The sequence below is a fragment of the Helianthus annuus genome, chromosome 14 (genome assembly GCF_002127325.2).
Source record: "Helianthus annuus cultivar XRQ/B chromosome 14, HanXRQr2.0-SUNRISE, whole genome shotgun sequence".
In the NCBI taxonomy this organism is placed as follows: Eukaryota; Viridiplantae; Streptophyta; class Magnoliopsida; order Asterales; family Asteraceae; genus Helianthus; species Helianthus annuus.
The window spans coordinates 120,052,163-120,065,740 of record NC_035446.2 but is presented as its reverse complement, the minus strand read 5'-3'; the positions used below and the strand labels follow the sequence as shown (position 1 = coordinate 120,065,740).

The following is a 13,578-nucleotide window of genomic DNA, read 5'->3' as shown; positions in this document are numbered from 1 at the left end:
ACAAATTAACCTAGTTAGTAACATGTAAATAAGTAATAAAACGATGAGTTGTAGCCCTATAAAAATAAAGTTACAAACTAGAGGGGCGAAAAAGGAAAAGGAGTGAAACTTAGGTTTATTAATAAACAAAATAAAACATAACACACATTAAGTGTGTGTGAGAGTAACGATCAGAGAAGAAGAACAAGGAATAAACCCTTGTTCAACATTAATCCATCAAATTGGAGGATGAATTAGGGCCAAATCACATGCATGAACATAAATTCGTGATCATCTAAGCTTGGAGATCATAAGGTATGTTGTAATTTATGCTTTGGTGATGATAAGTATGTGGATGAACTTGAAGGTGATAACTTTGAGTTCAATATTTTAAGTAGCATGATGAAATTGATGATGTATTTATGTTTATGATCATACTTAGTATTTGAGAAATACTTGAATAAATTTGAGACTAGGTCAAGTGTTCATATATGACATGAAGTGGGTTTCGATGATATGATGAAATTGATAGTGTAGTAATGTTCATAACCACCATGCTTGCTTGTATGAGTGAAATACATGAACAATTTATAGAATTTTTTAAGTGTTCATACATGACATAAAATGGGTTTTTACATAGATATGAAAACCCTTAGTTCTATCATGATAAATGGATGAATTAGTATTGATAATTGAAAGCTAAGTTAACTGGATGTTAACTATTACATGTACTTGTCAAAGTGAAAGAAATGATACGAACTTGGTTGGGAATTTAGTTAAAATGGTTGCCTAAAAATAAGGCCTACCAAGTATTTGATGAAATGCCTAAACGAGTTTGTTGAATTTAATTGTGCATTTGCATATGTTAATAAGTTGTTGACTTTTAAAAGCCAAACTGACCTATAATAGGATCAAATGGTAATTTTGATATAAAGTCCATAAGGTGGAATAGTGGTGATAAATGATGACTAATCTAACCATCTTGCGAATGATAAATGGTAGTTTGACGCTTGACAAGCTAGGTGGAAGCTTGGGAAGAAGCGGGTCAAGAAGATCAAATACGCGGGAAAAACATAATCGGATGCAAGGTAAGTAAAGCTTACATCTTTTAAGTAGAATATCTACTTATGTATTGGTTAATAACAAAGTGATCTAGTATTTGAAATGAGTCTTTGAAATATGACGTTCCGACACGAACCAATACGGGTCGGAACAAGTAAAAATGGTAACAAACCATATTTGATGGTAAAAAGGGTAAAACGGTAACTTGGTCATGTGTTGACGAATAAACAATGAGTTTTGAAAAGTTACCTTATGGTGTAAGCCATAATGGGTACAATGGTAATCTGGTCACGTGTTGACGAATAAATAATGAGTTTTGAAAAGACACCCTATGGCGTAAGCCATAATAGGTCAAACGAATAGAGAAACGACTTTTTAAATAATATGATCACATGGTGTAAACCGTAACGGGCCAAATGGATGAGATGGTAAATAAAAACCATCTCGCACTACATAATGTTTAGTCATCCTAACGCAATAAGAGTAAGTCAAGAGGTGGGTAAAATGGACATTTAGACCAAACGGGTCAAATGGTGATGTTATCACCATTGACAATAATGACTAATGGTTTCTTGTCGAGTTTTGTGGTCACATGAAGAATAGTGTATGGCTTGCATTGCTTTTAATTAGCAACTAATAATGTAAGGTATTAAAACAGGTCAATGCTTTGACCCGAGCCAGGTATGTGTAATGGGTCATTTTCGTAAAAATGTCAAATTCGAGGGTAGAATAGTAGTATAATGAATTTCTCTATCATAATCCATCACAATTGAAGTTGTGATGATAGATGAATAAAGATCATTAAGCGGGAATAAAAGATATGAAGTGTTGTGGATAATTTAAGCTTAAAGTGTTTAAATCTCATAACGGGTCAAAATAATATTGCGCATAAACCCGATAATAGTTGTGTAAATCATAAAATTTATGAATCCATGTTAAAGATTAGGAGTTAATAATGTAGGCAAATGTATTACGGTCAATTAGAAACAAGTTTCAAGCTAAACGGATAAATATCGGAGAAGTTACGCAGCGTTTACTAAAAAGGGGAAAAGTGGTCAAGTTCTGTAACCCAGACTTGTTAAATCTCTGTCTGGGTTATCAGTTGCTTTTAAGGCATAACCCAGACGAGTTACCTGGTCATTTGGATTATCAGTTGCTTTTAAGGCATAACCCAGACGAGTTACCTGGTCATCTGGATTATCAGTTGCTTTTAAGGCATAACCCAGACGAGTTACCTGGTCATCTGGATTATCAGTTGCTTTTAAGGCATAACCCAGATGAGTTACCTGGTCATCATATTGATCTTTCGAGCTTAGCTAGATTAGTTATAGATTTCATATAACTAACGTATATCACGATTTATGATATGTACGTAATAATTGGAGTACCAGATGACGACGATCAAGCTCAATGAAGAACCGAACACGACCAAATTAAAGCTTCCGCACTTTGTTTTGTTATTAAGAAACGAAATCAATGATAACACGTTGAATTGTTTAATTTTTATAAAGTTTTAATAAACTCGTTTTATCGTACTAAGGTATAATCTCATATAAATTCTTTTATATGCGAAATATCGTAAAATTTTGATTTATTAATTAAGGGCGTTACAGCCACAGATCTATCAGAATATTATAAAGATATCACAATAAAAAGTAAAAAACAAAAGAGAGAAATATTTATAGTGAACGACCCATGAACAATAGACAATAAAGATTTAATAGAGTAGAACCCTAATCTGAAGAATACCTCACTTGCAGATATCCTCAATAGAGATTTTCGAAACCCCAATCTAAAAAATAGACAATACTTAGTAATGAGGAAACATAGGATGAACAAAATCAATCTGAAAAATAGACAATACAAAAAAAGTTAACATCAATCGAACATTTATGCCAGAATCAAAGTTGTTATTACCTGATGTTGAAGTTGTTATTACCAGAACTGAAGTTGTTAGCCAAGAATCAGAAAGAAAATTGATAGTTTAGGGTTTGAAACAGGAGATCATGTCGGCAGAGCAGTGGCGTCAATTGTTGGAGGAGGAAATTAGGGTTAGGATTGGCAAAGGAAAAGAAACTATATAATCAAGTGACTCAAATCAAGATTCCAACCCGAAAAAGAAATGAATCCCGCGTCCAACTTTGTGTTAGGCTATTTAGAATGGCTTCCCTCCAAAATTACAATATACCTACACCATAACATGCCACATCAGCAAAAAAAGCTCCACCATCACATGCCACATGGCCCAAATCATCTCATTTATTAATATATATATATATATATATATATATATATATAGGACAAAGATCCGTTAGGAACCACCCTTTATTGCGAGAACCGCGAGAACCAGTGTGAACACAAACAGTAATAGCTAAAAAAATCTAAAAAACACCCAAAAAATTTTTTTTTTATTTTTTTACTATTTTTTATATAAAAATCGCTACTTTTAGTATCCAAAAAAAAAAAAAATTTTTTTTTTTTTAAAAAAAAAATTTTTTTTTTTTTGGCTACAAAAAGTAGCGATTTGAACATAAAAAATAGTAAAAAAATAAAAAAAAAATTTTTAGATTTTTTTTTGATTTTTTTTTATTTTTTAGATTTTTTAGGTTTTTTGGGGGTTTAGTTTTTAGCATTTTAGCTTGGGGGGGGGGGGGGTTTAGGTTTTTGGGTGGTGGGGGAGGGGGGTTTAGGTTTTTGGGGGGGGGGGGGTGGGGGGTGGGGGGGTTAGGTTTTTTTTAGGTTTTTTGAGGGTTTTAGTTTTTAGCATTTAGCTTGGGGGGGGTTAGGTTTTTTTTGGGGGGGGGGGGGGGGGGTTTAGGTTTTTGGGGGGTGGGGGGTGGGGGTTAGGTTTTTTTTAGGTTTTTTGAGGGTTTTAGTTTTTAGCATTTAGCTTGGGGGGGGGGGGTTAGGTTTTGGGGGGGGGGGGGGGGGGGTTAGGTTTTTTTTGGGGGGGGGGGGGGTTAGGTTTTTTTTTGGGGGGGGGGGGTGGGGGGTTTAGGTTTTTGGGGGGTGGGGGGGTGGGGGTTAGGTTTTTTTTAGGGTTTTTTTAGGTTTTTTTAGCTATTTTAGCTTGTGTTCACATTGGTTCTCGCGGTTCTCGCAATAAAGGTGGTTCTCGCATGAACCTTACCCTATATATATATATATATATATATATATATATATATATATATATATATAGATTTGTTCAAATGCTTACCATTGCTCAATCAAAATGTTAGATTTGTTCAATCAAATTTGAAAAGCTTAGTCCCACTGCAATCGACGATCCAGTTTGTTCAAATACGGGTAAACTGCAAAAGCCATAAGATGCCCCATAGCACATAAGATCGCAATAGACCACATCATGTGATACGCGCATCATGGAATTACCACTCCATCCATGCTGTTATAGCTGTACTTCCAAATATAGTTTGGTTTGTTATTTTTATTATTTGTATTAATTTTTTTTTATTATGTGCAGTAAATTACACAAGCAGTCCCTCAACTATTAAATTATCTTTGTAAGTTACATAAGTAGTCCCTTAGATGTAAACTGATATTTTATATCTTTCTAATTAGACACTAAAATATAAGATATTCTCATCATCTTTGTGGTCTAATTTATTCAAATGCTTACCAATGCTCAATCAAAATGTTAGATTTGTTCAATCAAATTTGAAAAGCTTAGTCCCACAAATACGGGTAAACTGCAAAAGCCATAAGATGCCCCATAGCGCATAAGATCGCATCAGACCACATCATGTGATACGCGCATCATGGAATTGCCGCCCCATCGCGCATAAGATCACATCGGACCACATCATGCGATGCGCATCATGGAATTGCATAGTCCGGTACAATATCATCACCACATCATGTAATGAGCGCATTATGCGCTCCAGATGCACACATTTTAAAACCAAGGTTACAACCATCTCATTACCTAAATACGACCATGGTGTTGTCAGCATCAAATGAGAGGGGCGGAGAGTCGACGAATTGGAGCAAGCAAATGGGCGACACGAAAGGGAACAATCAGCGATTCGGGGCCCAATTGGATTGTTGACCTTTCTTCCAATAAGGTTAAACACAACTGTTTGTAAACACTAAAAATATATATAATAAAGATCATGTACAAAGCTTATAACTTTCAACAAGACAATTAATATAATCTTATTTATAAAACAAACAACTTTGGAGAACAATATTGATTTTCTCATCTACTATTCCATAAATTGTAATCAACTATTGTTTTAAATCATAAAACCTTCCTTCATAGACATCTAATTAACTTTATTCTTTTATTCCTTCACCTGCTGCTATGAGTATTCTGGACATAAACTTAAATCTGTAAATTTGCAAAATGCCGTCACATAATTCGTAATTCAAGATCAGGATAACCTGCTCTCGCTTTATGCCTCTCGAATAGACTTTGAAGTGCCTCCACAAACTGACCATGCACTTCTGAAACCTACAAAAGACGTTAACACCAAATCATTAGATCATAGATCCAATGAAAATACAACTCACATATTTCGAAAAGTAGGTAATTACAAAACCACCCTTCAAAGTAACAATAATAACTTGTGTACCTCTTCCATGGTGGGTGTAGAATTCTTCTTGAAATGTATCGGTTTACCGACCACCACAAGAATTGGTCGCCGAAAGGGTATAGGAGACCTGCACAATTAAGTTTAACAAGCAAAAACGTCATTAATGTGTTTTGGCGATAAAGTGATTCGTGTAAAATGTAGAATTATATGAATTAGATATTGAAACATACCATAAAGTACCCCAGAAGACAATAGGTGTGAACTTAATAGCTCGAGAGAGTTTTAGGAAGAAATCTCCTCGTGGTTTCCACCAGTTATAAACATAGGACTGCAGCATTTAAACATGTACATAACATATTACCATTTAAGTATTATTATCTGACTAGGGGAAAGTTCATTGGGGAACACTCAAAAAGTGGGGAACAGCGGGGAACCGACTCAGACGAACTCCGATTGGACTCATTCCAGCAGCGTTGGAACCGGCTCGTCGAACCCTAACTAGGATCTCTTAACCCTAAACCCTAAATCCTAACTCCTAAACTCTAAACCCTAAAACTAAAAAATAAAGCTAAAACCTAAGCTAAACCGTAAAATCTAAACTATAAACCCTAAAAGCTAAACCCTAAAGGCTAAACCTAAAGCTAAACCCTAAAAACCAAACTCTAATATATTTAGGGTTTAGGGGTTATGATTTAGAGTTTAGGGTTAAGAGATCCTAGTTAGGGTTCGACGAGCCGGTTCCAACGCCACTGGAATGAGTCCAATCGGAGTTCGTTTGAGTCGGTTCCCCACTGTTCCCCACTTTTTTAGTGTTCCCCATTGAACCTCACACTATCTGACTATATACAGTTATAAATAATGTAAAAATAGAATTTATACCTGGCCAAAGGCGAAAACGGGAACTAAAGGAGAATTGGTCTCCATTGCAAGTTTTATGAATCCTTTCCTCGCCTTTAAAAACGCTACCTATACAAAATATATAATATTGAATCATATAAAATCCGTTATATGAGCAAATTAATAGCAGAGTCGAGTATTTGTATGTGAAAAAACAAACCTCGGAATCATGCTCCATATAAAATGCCTCTTGTACTCCACCTGGGATCACTATACAGCTACACCCGGTTTTTAAGAGAGACGAAAACTTTTCCCTTGTAGCCAATGACAGTCCCATCCATGTCCATAGATGCCGCAGAAACGGTGTGTAGAACACCTAAAAAAATGCCAACATTCAGCATTTATTGGACAATAACAAAAAAATAGCAGCTAAGAAGAAAAATGAACGGTAGAAATAAGAAGAATGGTACTGATATCGGGAAAATCGGTGATTTATCGATCAAATATCGGTCCTATATTGGTCAAATATAGGACAACATCGCTGATATCAGTACTGATATTCTGACCAATATTTTGTACCGCTATCTCGGCAGGGGACCGATAACCGATATATCACTGATATATCGGTTGATACATCGGGATATTAACTACATATACCCGTTTGACTATCTAGAGATACAACATAACCTGAATCGACCTATTAGATCATCACGAGTTGAAAATTTATAACGTTAAAAGATGAAAGTCTTACAGCTGTACTTGCAAGAATTTTGACTTTTCCGGTAGGCATAAAACCAGTAAGCTCTGATAGAATTCCAGCTCCAATTGGCCAAACTGAATGGGGCTCGTATCCGAAGACTGCACTAACCGTATTTTAGATGTAAAATCATCAAAATTTGAGTATGGTCACTAGATTATATTAGCTATAAGAAGCTTGTGATAGTTATTAATTGACCACTTATTATCATTTAAAATTCAACTTGTGTCGACAACGAATTTATTTTTTTCCGAGAGATATAGTGCTGGATGAAGAATATAATCAAATTTACCGTAAGCCTGATCAGGATTGAAAGCTTTAATATCCTCAACATATAGAGTAGCAGGAAAATAGCCACGCCCGTACTTATATATGTACCTAAAATTGATGGAACACGTTCAATACATGCAAAAAAGAATGGAAAAGCAATCGTCTTTTTAGAGGGGGCCTTCGATTCTTCGAAAGTAGGGGTGACTATTCATTGACACAACCGAACAAGACATGTCCTATTTGGGTTGACCCGTTTAACGAGTTAATTAAACGAGACCCGTTTAAACCATTTGAAAAAACAGGCTGACCCCTTTAACCCATTTAATGAAACAAGCTGACCTGTTTAAGCCGTTTGATGAAACGGGGTGATTCCTTTAAACCATTTGATGCTCAAGCGTTTAAATCATTTGATGAGACAGGCTGATGCATTTAAACTGTTTGATGAAACAGGCTGACCTGTTTAAACCGTTTGATAAAACAGGCCGACCCGTTTACACCGTTTGATGAAACAGTCTGACCTTTCTAAACCATTTGATGAAACAGGCTGACCTGTTTAAACCGTCAGATAAAACCGGCTGACCCATTTAAACCGTTTGATGGAACATCTGACATGTTTAAACCGTTGGATGAAACAGGTTGACCCATTTAAACCGTTCAATCTAACAGGTTGCCCTGTTTAAACCGTTTAACGAAACAGGCTAACCCGATTAAATCATTTGATGAAACAGGGTGACCCATATAAACCGTTCAATCAACCAGGCTGGCCCATTTAAGCCATTCAATCTACCAGGTTGACCTAATTAAACCGTTTAACGAAACAGGCTAACCCGTTTAAATCATTTGATGAAACAGGCTGACCCATATAAACAGTTCAATCAGCCAGACTGACCCTTTTAAACCGTTCAATCAACCAAGCTGACCCTTTTGAACCGTTTAATTAAACAGGCTAACCTTTTTTTAACCGATTGATTAAACAGGCTGACCTGTTTAAACCATCAACCAGGCAGACCCGTTTAAACCGTTTGATGAAGCAAGCTGACTCATTAAAACCGTTTAAGAAAACGAGGCTGACCCGTTGAAACTGTAAAATGAAACAGGCTGACCCGTTTAATCTAACAAGCCGACTCATTTGACGTGTCAAGCCATTTAAACTAGAATCATAAAACAGAAAAATATATATATTGTACATGTTCAATCTGTTTAAGACCCATCTATTACAGCCCCTTCACCATAGTTGTCAATAGATGCTATAGCGCGCTATGTAGCGAGGCAACCAAGTGTCGCTATCTGGGTCATAGCGACCAATAGTGTGAATAGCGACAGTTAGGTTTTTTTTGATGTAAATAGCAATTACATATAGCTATAACATAGCTGGATTTATATGTTTTTGTTAAATATACATGTAAAATAGCATATATACCAAGGTATTTTGATATATATATATATATATATATATATATAAATTTTCAAAATTCTTTTTCTAGTGTATCGCTATTTATAAAATAGCGGTCGCTATTTGTCGCTATTCGCTATGTAGCATATAGGTCCCTTGTCGCTATTCGCTATTAACAACTATGCCTTTTACAGCCTGTCAGCCCGTTCGATCCGTTAACATAAATGGGTTACACTAGTCGTGCTCAAGTTCATCAATTCAAACCGCCAACCCAACACCACTGACACCTCTACTCAAAACCATCTTTATTATATACGCAACGTATTCCACCTAGTAGCGTACCACCTTTATTTATGCAACAAGTAAAATCAAACGCATCAGCTTTTTTACCTCTAAAACCACTTTAACTAAAGTTTGAATAATAAAGTTCCACTTTAAATTTATAATAATATCACTTTATCAGGACAAAGAGAATCAACCTGGCTATAGCAAGGCCCCATTTACTGTTCTCATCAATTGGAATAAACATAAGCACCACAAGCATCCCCAACACCCTGAAAAACCCAATCACAAATTAATGATATCAAAAGTTCAAAACTGTTAAAAGTTTGAAAACAAGATTATAGACAAGTAAAGAGTTACTTACAGTAAGTATTGGTAAAAAGGGAGCAACAAGAATGAAGCCACAATGAGAAGAAGTATAAGATGAACAGAGCCCAGCCATATGATCATGGCAAAGAATGTATGAATTGGTGAAACAAGTTTACTAGTGAAAATCGCCGGTGATGGTTCGTCCGATGATGACGGAAGGATTCCATTAGTCTCCTCTGTCTTAGACATGATGGATGAAGAGTTCCTAAAGCTCTGAGATTTGTAATTATAACTGGTTACAATATGTGTAATTTATAATTTTGGGTGGTGTTTTGACTTGGGGTTGGTTTCAACTAGATTACAGGTTCTAAGAGAAGATGGATATTTAAAGCCCCTTGTATGTCTCATAGTCAAGATTTGATGTTTGACTTATGTGAAACCAATCAAAATAATTAAGTTTTAATGCACTCTTTTTTAATTGACGTAGTCACGAGAGGAAAATAAGATAGGAATTTTATGATCTTGTACACAAATAGTAATATTAAAATGAGTATGTATTAAGATTTTAAAATCTATACTACTATATAAAATGCATATTAAATGGGCAACAAGGTAATTTAGAATATTATTGTAATTTACCTCAAAGTTTAAGATAAATTAATAGACTGTTTAGAAGGAACTACAAGCTTTTAGGGAAAAATGAATATTTTAACATCTAAAGATAATGAACTTTTTAATGCACAAACATTTTAAATTTTTAGTCATGTCCATTTTGATCATTTTATACATTTTATTAAAAGCTTCAGCTACTCTGCCAAACACCAAATATATTTAAAAAGCTACAGCTACCAGCCACCAGCTACTTTTGCCAAACATACCCTTAATAAACTTCTAGTTAAATGCCGTTAAAAAAAAATGCACTTTCTTAACAAATAATAATAATAATAATACATTTAGAATAATAACACCTAGAGATAACTCCGCTTTTATTTTCTCAAATCAGCCCCGGTTCAAAGCTGATTCAGGTTTTTTAAGAAGGATTAGAACCGATTTTGGCCAAATCGATACGGGCTAGAAACCGGGTAAGGCAAAAAGTAAACCAACCCTCTTAAAACATTTTTTTTTTTTTACATTTTTCTCTTTTTTTTATTTTTGTAATGTTTTAGTGTTTCATTAAAATCGTATTATAAAAATATATATGCCGTTCCAAAATCTAAACAATAAACCAACAAGCTTATTTACAAACTAACATAGCCTTAAAACCTTGTTACATTTAATACATTCACCTTATATAATAAACCAAACAGTTAAACCCGATTTCTAAACCATATAGAAATCAAGCCGGATGGATCCACCGATCGCTTAGATTTAAACGCTCCACACTTTACAAACATCGATGTACGAAATGGTATATGTCTATTGTGTGAAAACATAAATAAAATAAAGAGTTAAATGCCATTTTAGTCCCTGTGGTTTGGTCATTTTGTCAGTTTAGTCTAAAGGTTTCATTTTTCGTCTGTGGGTCCAAAAAAGTTTCACCATTACAATTTTAGTCCATTGGGTTAACTTTATTCATTTTTTTTTTGTTAACGAGAATGGCAATTCGGCCATATAAATTGCCCTTCTAGTTAACAAAATTACATATAAAATGACCAAATTACCCTTATAATTTACAGAAAAAATAGATACCGTTAACCAGGTGGACTAAAATAGTAACGGTAAAATATTTTTGAACCCACAGCCAAAAATAAAACATTTGAACTAAACTAGTAAAATAACTTAAACCACCGTAACTAGACTAAAATGGGATTTAACTCTAAAATAAAACACAATACCTAAGGGTGTCAAATGTAAATTTTACAACTTTTCTTTGTCTGTTTTTTTTCTGCAACTGGTAAAAGACTAAAAAGCATTGAGAATGATTGGTGGGTTAACTTATATGGTTTTTTCCGTCCGTTGAATAATATTCCATGCTTTTCGTCAACGTTAGACAAGCATGGACACCACCGTAGCGTCTCCGCCATGCGGCGGTGGTGAAACAACCAACCACCGTAGAAGCTGATTTATAGTGTAAAACATCAGATTCAAATTAAAGAGTGGGTTACAGTCTTACCTGCCGAAATTGATGTTCAAAAACCTTCAATTGGGGAGAAATTATCCAGCAGATGTTCTAAAATTGATTTGTTGAAAGAAAGGAGGGTGATTTAGCAATGGATTGGAGGCCCTCCATACGTTGGATTCGTGTCTGGAATTTTGGCTCCTTCCCACCGTTAGAAGACGCGTGGCGACCTTGCGTTGAAAATGTGCCCTAATAATTTTTTTTGAACTACGTGTACGGGCTAGTATAGAATAATCTAAGATAATAAATTTTGGACCATATATAATGTTATATGAGTCGTATAATTTTATGCATTCCGTACATATGAAGAAAAAAAATACTTTTTGCCATTTTTTTGTGTGCAAGAATCAGTTATACAGCCTGTATAACTCTACACGAGCCGTATACATGTAAGAGTGTAAAACAGTGAGAGCCTTAAAAAAAATCAAAAGAGGTTATGAACGATATGTTATATAGAATAACAATTATACTATAATATACGGTGGTTTAAGTAGGTAAAAAGAAAAGAAGTGGTTATCCGTTTTGTGTTTAATTAAAACAAATTAAGTAAAGAAAAAATAAAAGGTGAGTGATTTGATTTAATATGTTTGGCTCAAAAAATAAATAAAAATGATATTGCAGTCTTTCTCCGCTAGCGCTGTTCACCTCTCCTTTGTTGTCTATTTGGACTGGTTTGGTGGTCGTTAATGAGCACACTTATCTAGGCGCCCATCTTATAACAATACAATATAATATTTATAAAGATAACAATAACAATCATACCCACTATAATCCCACCTATAGCGAAGTTAGCGATAGGATCTAGGGAGGGTAGGATGTCGGCAAGCCTTAGGCTACACGGTATGGGGGTCGGCCCCGGCCCGTCGACGGTCCAAACACCGTGCCGCCCCCTACCGTCCCCGTCCTCTCCGTCCATATGTTGCCGTTTGCGACGATGCAAAAATAGTGAGTCCACCTCAATTTTTTGACCGTTACAAAATAAAAAAAAAAAAACAAAAATACCATAATTGGGAAAAATGCCAAACGGTCACTTTTTTAAAATATATAAATATAACTTCCATTTTCACCATCAAACACCAAATTAACCTCAACAATTCACCTCTTTCTCATATAATTTTTACACTCCTTCCACTATTCTCTCAACCTTTTTCCACATAATTTTCATGGATCCGTTCAACAACCCGGAGAACCCGAACACTTCGAACAACCCGAATACTCCCAACAATCCGACCCAACCAAATGTTTTTTCGGTTCCGGGATATTATCCAACGCTAGAACCGAACCAATTCTCCCAATATTCATCGAACGCGTTTGCTTCATTCCAACACTCGCCAAACCAATTCACTCAAATCTCCCAAAATCAAGCCCTTCAACAAATGATGATGCGGGGTGCTTGGAACTTCCCACCCGTTCAACCTCAACCAATCCCCACACCCCCCGTTCAACCTCAACCGATCCCGACCCAATCCGAACCCGAAGACGATGTGGAGATTGTGCCCGAAACCCAACCGCCTAAAGGGAAAGGAAAACGAAACAAAGGCAAACAAGTGGTGGGTGATCAAACGTCGAAACCGAAAGCGATTAAGTGGACCCCAATCGAAGAAGAAGCCTTAGCCAAGGCTTTCATTGGCACTTCCGACAACCCGGTAAAAGGTTCGTACTTTTTTAAAGTTTACATCATTTTAAAATTTACATCTTTTTAAAGTTTACATTTTTTAAAGTTTAAATTTTTAAAATTTTATTTTTTTTCTTAACAGTGGGTTTATATTTTAGTTTTAAAGTTTATTTTTTGTTTAAGTTGGTTAGTTTTTAAGTTTATTTTTTTATTAGGTTTAACAGTTTTAAAGTTTTTATTTTTTTTCTTAACAGTAAGTTTTTTTTTTTTTAATTTTGTTTGTTTTAAAGTTTGTTTTGTTTTTTTAATTTTCTTTGTTTGTTTTTTTATAGGTAATAACTAACCGGGTGACGGGTTTTGGTCCAAGGTATTGGCCAAGTTTCTCGCCATGATGGACCAAGGCCCGTATAGAGATATCGA

The 13,578-nt window shown here is 35.2% G+C and overlaps 1 protein-coding gene across 1 annotated transcript; it reads right to left on the bottom strand.

The window, feature by feature from the left end:
* Positions 1-5,119: 5,119 nt before the first annotated feature.
* On the bottom strand, positions 5,120-11,770 carry LOC110909196 (diacylglycerol O-acyltransferase 2). Its single transcript, XM_022154227.2, has 10 exons — positions 11,538-11,770; positions 9,480-9,697; positions 9,313-9,387; positions 7,463-7,548; positions 7,165-7,271; positions 6,634-6,789; positions 6,456-6,542; positions 5,807-5,904; positions 5,616-5,703; positions 5,120-5,494 (listed from the first exon to the last, which is right to left on the bottom strand). Exons 2-10 carry the CDS (start codon positions 9,671-9,673, stop codon positions 5,393-5,395), a joined length of 993 nt encoding a protein of 330 aa, XP_022009919.1. The 5' UTR covers positions 9,674-9,697; positions 11,538-11,770; the 3' UTR covers positions 5,120-5,392.
* Positions 11,771-13,578: the final 1,808 nt, after the last annotated feature.

Bases quoted from the DNA above. Each gene is read 5' to 3' on its own strand.
- LOC110909196 (XM_022154227.2), bottom strand. From the start codon at position 9,673: ATGTCTAAGACAGAGGAGACTAATGGAATCCTTCCGTCATCATCGGAC. The intron at 7,549-9,312 runs GTTGATTCTCTT...CATCAATTTTAG, and splicing joins TGGGGCCTTGCTATAGCCAG to GTACATATATAAGTACGGGC. The intron at 7,272-7,462 runs GTAAATTTGATT...CGGTTAGTGCAG, and splicing joins CAATCCTGATCAGGCTTACG to TCTTCGGATACGAGCCCCAT.